We start from the raw sequence: 13,393 nt of genomic DNA on the forward strand, positions 1-13,393 counted from the left end.
TCTCATTCCCCAGGAAGCATTTCTGTCTAAGATTAATTGCCCTTTTAAAATCAGTGTTTGATGTATTCCTTTGGCTATATCCTGACTCACTTTAACCCTCTTTGACCTGACCCCACTGACTATTACCGCCGTGGCTGAAGCAGAAATCCTTCAGCTTGATGTATGTAGTACAGACTTGAGCCTGTGGTTTTTCACATGGATGGATTCAATTAGCTGAGTTTTTACTGATCAGCTTTGCGCAGGTTGAAGAATTTATCAGACGTGGAACAAAACTGTCCATTACTTTGGGGTTAATTGAATAGCTCATCTCCATTTTCATGTCTAGTTTTCTTGTGAAGGTGTTTGCTTTGTTAAGTATCATAATAATATTACTGGAAAGAGCATTAAAAAAAAAAAAAAAAAAAAAAGGCAAAACCCGTTTATTTTTCTCCAGTTAAATGGGAGAAGGTGCAAAACATGCATTAGCAGCCATTAAGCCTTTGATGTGTACATGTCGCTTATCACTTTTGGGGCAAATGGTTTAAGATTGTAATTATGTCCAAGTGTCTACTTTTGAATTTGATTTATTAAACTGGGCAGGTTAACAATTAGCATTACGGCTTGATAAAAATAAGTAAATGTTGTTGGTCTTTTCTGTACTGGTAACGATTTTGCAGCAACAGTAATCCTTCTTTGCTTTGCCTTACTAGGAATAGTTCATCATTTGATTAGCTGAAAAATCCATTATAATAAGATGGACAGCCATCAGAATTGAAGAATATTTGCAGGCATGATGTGAATTATAGTAACTTGAAGTAAAATAGAGGTTGAAAGTTCAAGAATGCCATTAAAAATGTTTTAAAAGTGTATGAATGTGCGTATGCACGAAGAATATTTAATACGAGTGTATAGAGAATTTGCTATTTGCTTGGCATGATAGTATTTTGAAAACAATGACATAAAAGTTCTCACAAACTATGAGCAACGAGGTCTTTTACAGCGAACTGATTTGCTTTATACCAGTCTTTATGGAGAAAAACCTTTCTCTTTCTCCTTTTTTCCCTCTTTTCTTTGTTTTAAAGAACCATAATGATAAAATTTATTTCCCTGGCTGTATGCAGAGATAGCTTTAATTTCTGAAGGTCAGTTGTAAACAGTTTAGAGGGAAGGGAAATCTCAAATCTAATTAAGGGCATGGTGCATGAAAGGGTTAACTTATTGTAAGTCAAGATGCCTGCTGTTTAAAAAAGCTACACAACTCCTAAAAGTGATTTAGCTTTCCCTCAGCAATGGAAAACATATCATGGAGAGTTGGGCTCAATTTGTCATGCATTTAAGTGCTTATCTTTTAATGCACACCTTTTCTCTTCCTTGTGTATATAAATGCGTTGTGTGCTTGCTTGTTACATGGAAAAGCAGCATGATTTGCATTGAACTTTGCCACTTTGTTCACATGTGCATAGCCAAATGTAAACGTATTGCTGAAAACTGTGTTACAAGTTTCGCTTGGTAACTCCAGTCTTTTATAAGCTAGCATAGATTTATTGCTGGTTTAGGGCTGAGGTACTGATGCTAAGGAAGAAGGGGTATAAGAATATTTCCTGGGAATTTCATCTTATAATTATTTTTTTATTTTATTTTTTTCTCCCTGAAGCTAGATGTTTGACAGGAAGCATCTTAGACATGGTCATTTTAAGGTCTTCTAAAACCTTTGAGCTACTAAAATGTTAGATGTTTAAGAAAGCGTTTTAGGGTTCTGTCATAAATTAGTTTAGGACTTAATACAACAATCCCATTTAAAGCTTCTATTAAATATTAAAAAATAATAAAAAAAAAACCCTAACAAAGTTTAGTTAAGTAAAACTTTTCTTTCCTTCCTCTATTCCTCTATCTGCTTTTCCATTGAGCTGCATGAGCTCTTTTACATAAGGAAAAATCTCCTTGGCCATCTTAGTACTACTGTCAGTAGTTAACTGCTTTGGACTGCGTGGAGAATTGTTAAAAATAATCTGCTCAGGCATCATGGACTTACTGGTGTTTGTAGCCAACTTTGCTTCCCTAAAATCTTTTTCAGTGGAACACAAAAAAGTTTGTTACATACTTTCTGGCTAGTATGAAATTTAAGATGCTCCGAAGTGTAATAAACTTTCTTCTGGCGATTAGTTTAGGCCACGTTTTTTGTTACATTTCAGACATATGGCTATCTAAACTAAGGGCAGACTTGAGGTAGGAGATGACCAGAAATAATGAGAGAGGAAAAATTGTGTGGAGGAGAAAATGATGCATAGGGGTGATGCCAAGTATTTGATTTGCTCCCAATGTTTAATGATACTTAATGTAGATTATAATGTTGGATATTTATCTACTTTCATTTTGAAGATAGAGAAAGCTAGCACTGTGCTGGAGCAAAATCCAGAGGCTCTAATCATACTAAGAACTGTGACAAAGAAACTTTTCCCTTCTCCTTTAATTCACAAATGTTTAAACTCAAGTAAGAGATGTTTATGCCACAAGATCATGTAGAGATCAGCCAACTGCCTGTGTTAGAACCATGTAAAGAAATATAGCAGTAATTAAAGCTAAATCAGTGAATGGGGACTTCATTACAGTGTCACAGTGGAGGAATGCTTGAGATATCTTGCCTGGTGTTTGTGGTCAAGTACTCTGCAAGAAGAAAGTTCAGGAGGTTGATGCAGGTCTAGTTCTATCATAGCATTTTGGACTAAGAAACAGTAGTCCTTATGAGGGGCTCTCGTAAGATGACATCAAGGTGCTATGAGGGTGAAACTGAGGTACCTTATAGGAGTGACAAAACACTCCGGAATGGAGAGAGATTGATGTTTTGAACTGTTTATTTTTGAGAAGAATTTTTAAAAGTCAAAATAACAAGATAGAGAAGATAAGTTAGGCACTCTCGTTCTGTTATAGAATCATAGAATAGTTAGGGTTGGGAAGGACCTTAAGATCATCTAGTTCCAAAACCCCTGCCATGGGCAGGGACATCTCACACTATACCATGTCACCCAAGGCTCTGTCCAACTTGGCCTTGAAAACCACCAAGGATGAAGCATTCACAACTTCCCTGGGCAACCCATTCCAGTGTCTCACCACCCTCTCAGTAAAGAATTTCTTCCTTAGATCCAATATAAACTTCCCCTGTTTAAGTTTTAACCCATTATCCCTTGTCCTGTCACTACAGTCCCTAGTGAAGAGTCCCTCCCCAGCATCCTTGTAGGCCCCCTTCAGATACTGGAAGGCTGCTATGAGGTCTCCACGCAGCCTTCTCTTTTCCAGGCTGAACAGCCCCAACTTTCTCAGCCTGTCTGCATATGGGAGGTGCTCCAGTCCCCTGATCATCCTCGTGGCCCTCCTCTGGACTTGTTCCAACAGTTCCATGTCCTTTTCATGTTGAGGACACCAGAACTGCACACAATACTCCAAGTGAGGTCTCACAAGAGCAGAGTAGAGGGGCAGGATCACCTCCTTCGACCTGGTGGCCACGCTCCTCTTGATGCAGTGCAGGATACGGTTGGCTTTCTGGGCTGCGAGCGCACACTGAAGCCAGTTCATTTTCTCATTGACCAACACCCCCAAGTCCTTCTCTGCAGGGCTGCTCTGAATCTCTTGTCTGCCCAACACCTGTAGCTATGCCTGGGATTGCTCCAACCCAGTGTAGGACCTTGCACTTGGCTTGGTTAAGCTTCATTAAGTTGGCATCAGCCCACCTCACAAGCATGTCAAGGTTCCTCTGGATGGCATCCCTTCCCTCCAGTGTATCAACCAAACCACACAGCTTGGTGTCATCGGCAAACTTGCTGAGGGCGCACTCAATCCCACTGTCCATGTCACCGACAAAGATGTTGAACAGGACCGGTCCCAACACCGATCCCTGAGGGACACCACACATTACTAGTCTCCAGCCGGACATTGAGCCGTTGACTACAACTCTGTGTGTGCGGCCATCCGGCCAGTTCTTTATTCACCGAGTGGTCCACCAATCAAATTGATGTCTCTCCAATTTAGAGACAAGGATGTCGTGTGAGACAGTGTCAAACGCTTTGCACAAGTCCAGGTAGATAATGTCAACTGCTCTACCCCTGTCCATCAGTTCCGTAGCCCCATCGTAGAAGGCCACCAAATTGGTCAGGCAGGATTTCCCCTTAGTGAAGCCATGCTGGCTGTCATCAAGCACCTTGTTGTTTTTCATTTGCCTTATCATGCCTTCCAGGAGAATCTGCTCCAAGATTTTGCCGGGCACAGAGGTGAGACTGACTGGTCTGTAAGGAGTTATCTGTAAGGAGTTCTTCAGTAATCTTACTAAGCTTATTAAAAAATAACGGTTCTTTTACAAGAGATCTGTTAGCAAAATACAAAGTTGTGGATTTTATTTGCTATTACTTGTCTTTGAGGCCAGAAACTTGTCACAGTTGAAAGTTCTCAGGGATAACTGTGTAGATATGGAAAATACTCAGAGCTGAGAAAATATATGTAGGAAAACTGTGACCTTCAGTTTCAGCCACTGAACCCATGTTATTTTTAATGGATAAAACGAGAGATTCTCTTGTTGCTGCCAGTTGACCAGATCTGCCTGATTGTTATCATATTGGGCATTTGGGTTATATCCAGAAATTGAAGTTCTTATTCTCCAAACCACATATTGTGTTTGGAACAATGTTTATTCCAGATACAGAATTGTTTAGAGGAAAACGATTTGTTCTCAATGATGCCCTGACCATGTATTTCTGTGTGCGAGTTCTTTGCCTGAAATCAGCATCATTGGCTTTCCTCAGGGCTGTCAGGATATGTAGGCAGAAAGCAGTCAAGCCTGCGCTTTCGTGTCACATATCAGTCTCTAATTTTTGAGGTCAGAGGAACCTTTTGTTGTGGCTAGGCTCTTTTAGAGTCAGCTTTGCAGAACTTTTTGTGTGTTCTTGCTCTTGGTAAAAGGATACTAAATAGTATGTCTTGCAGATTGTGATCCAGTGTATCATCTGTGTTTCTGTTTAAACTGATAATTATTCCAAATTAAGCGAGAGGAAAGAAGTAAGGATTTTGGTTGTTTATGTGCAATTAAAATGAGGCGAAAAGTATCCTAAGATTGCTATGGAAAATGAGTCACTTCCAGCAATGGAGCCTACTACTGTCATAAGTAGGATCCTTTTTGTGGTAGGGTGGAATTCTCAGAAAAGTGAGGGAAGCCTGGGATATGATGGCTGAAACAGGCTAGCGTGAAGCTTCTGGAAACTCATACTAAGATTTTATTCCTATTCTAAAAAATATAACTAAAAAACCCGTGCATAATACAACATGTAGTAGCTTTTGACCTTTGAGCTATCATTTCTTAAATATAGAATATTTTGTATCAGTAAAGACAACTTAAGTATTCACTGGCTGAAGTACTTGTACTGAGCTCTTTCAAAGAGCAGGTGGTCATTTGACCAAGAAATTTGACCAAGTTCAATTTGTGTGTACTTCCCATAAAATTGCATAGGTATTGAGCACCTGTTAGTACTCAGCAGGTAAGATTTCTTTAAAATACAAGTTTAGTTTTCTATTTGAGACCTTTATATGTCAGCTCAGTGTCCAACTGGAGACCAGTAACGAGTGGGGTCCCTCAGGGATCGGTGTTAGGACCGGTCTTGTTCAACATCTTTGTCGGTGACATGGACAGTAGGATTGAGTGCGCCCCCCGCATGTTTGCCAATGACACCAAGCTGTGTGGTTTGTTTTGATACGCTGGAGGGAAGGGATGCCATCCGGAGGGACCTTGACACGCTTGAGAGGTGGGCCAATGCCAACCTCATGAAGTTCAAGCAAGCAAAGTGCTAAGTCCTACTCCTGAGTCAGGGCAATCCCAGGCACAGCTACCTGTGAAGCTTATGGATATTTCATGTACTTGCAATGAAAATAATTGTGAAGCTTGTTTTATGGTAAATGGTATCCAGTGCTAGTTTCAGTGCTAGCATTTGAAAGATCTTTATATCCCTGCATCACATTGAACTATTACTGACAATATTGAGGGTTTGGGTTTTTAGAGATGTTACTTACTTAAAAGTGCAAAAAGTGAAGTATATTCATCAAGAATTTATTTATATTCTACTACTGGTGCAGAATCCACTGGAGTGCATCTTCTTTAGACTATGAGGCTTGTCTGGGGCTGCCTCTTCTCTGTATGTCCTAGAATATCCAACCTGATGTGCCTAGAGAGGGGAAGGATAACTTCAGCCACTCTCCAGTTCTTTCTTACCACCTGTGGTTACAGGTGAGAATATAGTTTTTGAATTTGCTCGCTAACATAGTGCAGTCTTTGTAAATAATTGTCCATAGTTTTATATGTGTTCCTCTGTGCTATACCAGAAGTCTAGCTTTCAGGAAGGAAATTTTCACCTTTGCTTGCCAGGGAATTTATCCACAGCCAGCTTTTGCTTTAGGCTTTGAAAATTGAGTCAGCAATATCTTTCAGTAACAAACTTGGTTGCATCTACACGTGAAGTACATTACTGAAAGCTATGCATCTGTAAGTAATTTTCTAAGATATCCCAAGGAGATAGATTAATATCTTCCCTGTGAAGATATTGCTATGTCTCTTCTGATTCGGAGATATCCAAGGCACTAGTTGCTGAGCGCACACGGTCAAGGAGTGCTCTGCCTGCTTCAAGGTACATGCACCTAAAGGCCTGTTCTTCTACCTGGTAATCTGAGTTGCTGGAGAGCTGTAAAGGAAAGCAGCTGCAACACAGCCTCAAAAGGAGAACTCCATTCCTTGTGACGCTGACCTGAGATGAGTTTTCCTACAGTGTGGTATATAACATGTCAGGAATACCTTTAGTATCATCTAATCCAGACCATGTGATATATTCTGAAAATAAGCAAGCAAATGTTTATGGCCCACTTCACAATTGAAAAAGCTGGAAACTACATTTGTTACGTTATTCATTAGGCTGCTACTGTATGACACTTTCCTTGGATACATTTATTCCTCATGTTTTTTACTATCCTTGTCCAATACAGTCTTGTGGCCCTCTGTTATGCAAGAAGTGAATTATTTGTTCCTGGTTTGGAAATAAAGGCTTTTATTTCCCTTTTTAGGGTTTTAAAGCCAGTTTTGTGAGTGGTGCTGCCCTGAGTAAGAAACTGTGGTTTCTCTCTTGTCCATTTTGATGACTACAGGCAGGTTCTAGGACTTGCTATGCAGATGGCGTGCATAGGAAGGACTCTTAATTGAAGTACTCCAGGGCTGTTTTTTCTAAATCCTGAATATCTTGTATTGTCTATCAGCAAAAGAATTTAAGCCAGCTAAATTGCCCTAACAGGTGATTGCTGGAGGCCATAAATCAGAAGAGAGGTATTTCATTCCACTAAAGAATTTTAAGTGGTGCATCACAGACGTAGTCTGGCTAGAGAAGCTGATCCTGTGTGGGTAAAAGGGAGTTATGTAGCTGCAGCATTGGTGAGCATTGTGGTGCTAATCTAAGTGAAAAATGACTGAATATGTACCCTTGCCAGATGTAGTGCCTTTTCACTATTCTGCTCTTAGGCACTTGAATTTTCTCAAAAGCAATTGTTTCTTTTCCCTCCATCTTTAATTCTTCCTTTCTAAATTAAAAGATAATTCAGTAGAAAAGTGTATTTAGGTTGCATCAGCATATGTGTAACAATCTGAATTGGTACTGAATAACCTAATTAAATTATTTTGTTTCCTAATGTTGAGTGGTTTACTTTGCAATCCATAACTTATATAGCTAAAGTAAATAGGAAAACTTACCATATGATAGCATGACATTGCATATCTTACTACCTTCTGTGAAGACAACAGATTTTCTTTTCTCTGTTCTTTCTGTGTCTCACTGATTCTTGAACATAGAGGGTTTTTAGAGGAAGTTTGGGATGAGCAGCAGAAAATGTTATAGTAATTAAGGCATTGTCCTTAAAGGAGGGTCTGAAAAAGAGGGTCCCAAGCTGCCTCAGGTTGAGGAGGGTTTGAGCCACTGCCTCAAGGACTCTGTTGAGATGCAACAGCTGCAGTCTCTTTCTTCCTTCCAGCAGATGCCTATCTGCAAAAGAAGGTCCTTTGCCAATACTTTCTTTGTGGTGGTTTCCTGATCAGGAACACTGTAGTACCTTACAGATGATAGGGAAGCAGAGCTCTTCTTAAACCTTTCACTTCAGAGTTCCCTGCTTCTCTCTCCATTTTCTTCCAGAGTTGGAAAACTCTTCTGACTTTACATAGTATGATTTATTAGCCTGGGTTCCTGCTTCAAGTGTTGAAGCCTTTGAGTTAATGTCTAAATTAAGTCATCTGAAATGTCTGAGAAATGTCTTAGTGCACAACAGGTAAGCATAGTTATCTGCTTTCTAGAACTGGGTTGGAAGTGACCTTAAAGACCATCAAATTCCAACCCCCTCCTGCGCGCAGAGACGTAGGAGGCCTTGAATCTGGCCTTGAGCGCTGCCAGGGATGGGGCAGCCACAGCTTCTTTGATCAACCTGTGCCAGTGTCTCACCACCCTCACAGTAACGATTTTCTTAATATCTAATCTTAATCTACCCTTTTTCAGTTTAAAGCCATTACCCCTTGTCCTGTCACTACACGTTCTTGTAACAAGCCCGTCTCCAGCTTATTTGCAGGCCCCAGTTAAGTACTGGAAGGCTGCTCTACGATCTGCCTGGAGCCTTCTCTTCTCCAGGCTGAACAAGCCGAACTCTCTCAGCCTGTTTTTATAGGAGAGGTGCTCCAGCCCTCTGATCTATCTTTGTGGCCCTCCTCTGGACTTGCTCCAACAGGTCCACATCCCTCTTGTGTTGGGGGCCCCAGAGCTGAACACAGTGCTCCAGGTGGGGTCTCATGAGAGTGGGAGAATCACCTCCTTTGACCTGCTGACCACATTCCTTTTGGTGCAGCCCAGAACACAGTTGGCTTTCTGGGCTGCAGAATCACATTGCCGGATCATGTTGAACTTCTCATCAACGAACACCCCCAAGTCGTTCTCCTCAGGGCTGCTCAGGAAAATAAAATAGTTACTGAGGTGAAAAATTTGAACTTTTTAGTTTTGAAGAAACCCTGGTATTGGTGGTGGGTTTTTTTACTGCATCACTGAATATTGTAAAATGGGCATTGACAATAATTATATTGTCAGGTCTGGACTCCCATGTACTACAGATGAACAGTTATTTGGCCTAATTTTCATATGTCCAATGGCATATAATGGCATGAATCTTCTTTGTGATTAAGTAATTTAAATCTTATGCCTCATTCAAATATATGTTGTGTTTAGCAACTTGCATGCTCTTATAGAGGTATCAGTCTAAAAAGACATTTTGTTTTCATAGACTATGGGGTAGGGAAGAAGAGGACAGCACTTAGTCTGTCAAGGTGCATACAAAATAAGCTACAGTTCTTAAGACTATGAACAGTAATGTAAGGAAAAATATTATGTAAATCTATTATACCTATAAACCAGGTGGATGAAGCTTTCATGATAGCTAACAAATCATACAGAACCTAGATCACAGTGGTAATCATGGATAAGAATTCAAGAGCTGTTGAGAAAACAAGAATATTTTCCACTAATTTGTTTGCGTATTTGCTGTTGACAGGTTTTTGCTACATAGAGCAGAGGGGCCATCTATAGGAAAGAGACTCTATTTGATTCAAAATGGGGAAGTTACTGAAAACATGGAACTTGAGGAAAATCTGGGTGAATGTGACTTAAGTGAGAGTTTATGGTTCCTAGTAACAAAAGGGAGAAAGAATGCTGAAGTAAAACCAATGGATTTTGTGAAAGAAGGCTACAGTAAATACGGAATTGGTAGATAAGATCTCTTTAGTCAAGCCTCAAGGGGAACAGGCATTAAGGAGAAGTGATTCTTTGTCAGAGATACTTCTGAAGTAAAAACAGTGCTAATGCAGAGATTTAGACTTGAATTAAACTGTAAATTCTTCATTGACCTCTGAGACTTAGTCTGCTGAAGAAGAGAATAAAAGATTTGTATAAGAAAGGGACAAAGCTGGGTAGGGAGCTGGGAATGGGGACACCCAGATTATCTGCATTTCATTTTTAAGAAGAGGCATCAAGTTAGTAAAGACAAGCACACACATCCAAGGACGTTCTGTCACACAGTAAAAGAAAAGCCAAAGAAAGTATTTATTGTTCATAAGCCTTTCCTCCAATGACAAGAAAATGATGCTGAGGTAGTAAAGTTTTTTGTCTATATTTTGTGCAAGCTTTTGTTGAGAAGAGTCAGCTATGAATAGGTGGCTAGCACAGTCCTAATGCTGAAACAGCATTCTGCCTTCTTTATGTGTATGCAATTACTTGTTTCTGAAAATTAAGTAATATTGCAAAATGTGAAAAAGTCACCAACTCTGTGGCCAGTTTATGGAAAGCCATAAATAGTTTTTATTTGAGTTACTTTAAGAAGTAATTGGAAGTTACTTTAAGAATAAAAATATTTAGAAGTTCCCTAACTTCTCAATGTAAAAACTTGGTTTCAGAGATCTTCTCTTTGAGTTTATATTCTTGACGATCTGACTGGTAATGTTTCACCCCAATAAATACCTGCTTTGGTTGGAAATGCCAGAAGTTTGTTTTTTAAAATGTGCTGCATTCTTCTGTCCTGTCTGCAATAAAACCAGAAACCAGCAATTGTTTATGCTTAGTTTAGTGTAATAATGCATACACTATGCCATTTAGAGAATCAAGCTTTATGTATTTAATCGTGTTAATATCAATATATGTATTTTATGTATTTATGTACAGAATACAATCCTATATGTAGATAACAAGTAATCAATATATAATGATTTTAGGCAAACATAACTGTCTGCTTCTGCAGAAAGAATTATTAGCATAAAGTCAGCACCATATTCAAGGATGATTCTTCTAGTCTAATTTTGCCTGTGCTGGCATAGATAGCCATAACACAATACAAACTAACTTCTTCAGGCAGCTGTCAAATCGTTCTGGTTACCAAACAAATAAAATTTTATCCATCTTATAAAATAGGAATTATGCTACAGCTGGGGGTAGCTGAATGAAAGAGCCCCTTCCCTTCTAGATTTTGCTCTCTTCCATGCAACTCTTGGGGAGCACAGTGGTTTGTGCTGGCATATAAACAGTTGAGGGGGGCATAAAATGCCAGTTGGAGAAGGCAATGATATTTTTGAGTGCTGAATGTGGATTTCACTGTGGTAGGTCCATGTGAGAATGCCGGAGCATAGTATAAAATCAGTAAAAGGTCATTGCCTACTGTTTCCCTCCCCCCCCCAAACCATTATTTGGAGCGTATTTCAGCTGCTCTTCTCATCTCAAGACTCTGAAATAAATTTTCATTTTCTGGGTTTTTTTTTTTTAGTTCATTTCATGACAGTTATGTCAGTTGCTTTAGCTGGTTCCCATCATTTGAGTCAGAGGATCAAAGTACTTGCATCCTCCGGGACAAGTATAAATAAAAAGAATTGAAATATTCTTAGAAAATATTCTTGTCATACTGGGAATCATCTGCTAACTTAGCCTTTCCAAGAGATGAAACAAAGTGACAAAAAGCTGGTGCCAATTCAGCCTTCTGAGTAACTCTGAAATCTTGCTAATGACTTAAGCAAATTATTCTTAGGAAAACAAAATTACTTCAGGATTATTATTACACGTATGTGTGACATACAGCACACAGTCCAGCACTTTCAGGAAATCACAATGTTAAGAATACAGTTTTATTGGTACATTTGTGGAAGCTAAACATCTTAAGCATGATCTGTGTAAAATGCATGTAGTGCTTAGCCAGGCAAGATGGATATGCCTTAACTGTGTTGACACTAAGCTGTGATCACTGTAGGAAAAATACCCTTGCAGCTAATAAAGAAGAGTGTCACTTTCATTAAGTTTCATTTTAACCCAGATTTTGTCTTTGAATTAATTTTAACTCAGAGTTTCTGTTTTAGATGATAGAAATCTCAGCTCTCTCCATACCAGTATTTACTGCTTTTTGTTCTGTTGAATGTTAAACTGTGTAACACCAATTAAATCTACTCTGAACTATATGAGTAAATGTTTAATCTTTCTGTGAACTTTGAATGGTATACTAGTGGTTTCTCTTTTTCTTTGAATTAGATGGAGAGCAGAAGACTCAAGTGATGATTCATGGAATTGAGCCAATGCTGGAAACACCCATACAATGGCTAAGCGAACACATGAGCTATCCAGATAATTTTCTCCACATTAGTATCATTCCCCGACCTACTGATTGAAACTCAGCTATATTGGTATGAGGATCATTCTGAAGCTGGAATTATAAGGGCATGTCAACTTCTTGCTTCTGTCAGTCTTGACAGAGGCAGCCTGACCAGAAAAAAAAGAAAAAACAAAAAAACCCGAAACAAAACAAGAAGTCCTCACTGCTGCAAGCCAAACAGGAAGAGAGATCCTATTGTCAGATAAGGGCAATTGGGCTGATCTTATTTTGCATCACCGCTGCTTTTCTTCACCGCTGTAATTAAATCAGTTGCGATATGAAAGAATTTACAGGACCTCTGCAAGTCTGCTGTTTTCTTGTAAAATAGAATGAAGCTGAAACTGTCAGCCGAGGAGCAAATGGAAATATGCCACTTGATTGTATTTCTGATTAACAAATAAACAGGGCTGTTTCCTAAAGCGGTAGTGTTTCAACTTTGAGAGTGGAAACATTGGTTTAATTTTCTAGAAAGTTAGACAGTGAGAGATTCAGTTACCAATAGCTTTTTGTAAAAGATCAAATTACTGTAAACCCATCTTTCCTTAATGAGAAGTTCATGTTTACAGTATGTGTATTGGTATGCAAATGATCTTTTAACTTTGATAACAAGCAGTGAGAAATTTTAAAGCAAACCCGTGAGCATGTTTTGTCATTTAAAAACATGCACAACTTAATAATTTACAAATACTTTTGATTTATATGCTGTCACTGAATGCTCCAGTATGTTTATTATTCAAACCAGTTTTCATAGACTAGCAATGATGTAGGATAATTTGGCTCAGGATTTGTCATGGCATTTCTTTGTGCTCATCTAAATTTTTTTTTTTTTTTTTCCTGTAAGAGTATTTTCTTAATTTAGTTTAAAAAGTTAATAAAAAAAGAGTAAACGGATGTTGCAAACGATTGTATCCTGCTGTTTATTCCCATAGACTAGAAAACAATTAAATCATAGAATGATGAGCAGATGTATTGCTTTTTAATAATCTTGAATTTTTGAAAGCTGAGACTTTTCCAAACTGGTACTTCCTTACATCTGAGTTTAGTTTTCTGTTGTGGTCCCTGAGCAATCAGGCTGAAATTTGGAGGCTTCTAATCTCATTGCACAGATTTTTTCGTAGTTTAGCAGATGTATTTTTAGGTTCATAGATTGCTTTGGTTTCTAAATGTTTGTTACCATTGCAGCTGC

General features: G+C 38.8%; 1 protein-coding gene across 3 annotated transcripts in view; it reads left to right on the top strand.

Moving 5' to 3' along the window:
• Window positions 1-13,393, top strand: part of ATG5 (autophagy related 5) — a 107,164-nt gene that overhangs the window by 64,696 nt on the left and 29,075 nt on the right. For 2 of the 3 annotated variants that reach the window (XR_013956551.1, XR_013956552.1), the window contains exon 8: window positions 12,087-12,238. Coding sequence is in view for 1 of the 3 variants with exons in the window: in XM_080614933.1 (XP_080471059.1) it covers window positions 12,087-12,223 (137 nt within the window). In the remaining 2 variants the exon portion in view is untranslated. Of the gene's footprint in view, window positions 1-12,086; window positions 13,108-13,393 lie in introns of those variants that run through there. The other variant, XM_080614933.1, reaches the window with a different exon arrangement.

Source organism: Psittacula echo (assembly GCF_963264785.1).
Source record: "Psittacula echo genome assembly, chromosome: 4".
In the NCBI taxonomy this organism is placed as follows: Eukaryota; Metazoa; Chordata; class Aves; order Psittaciformes; family Psittacidae; genus Psittacula; species Psittacula echo.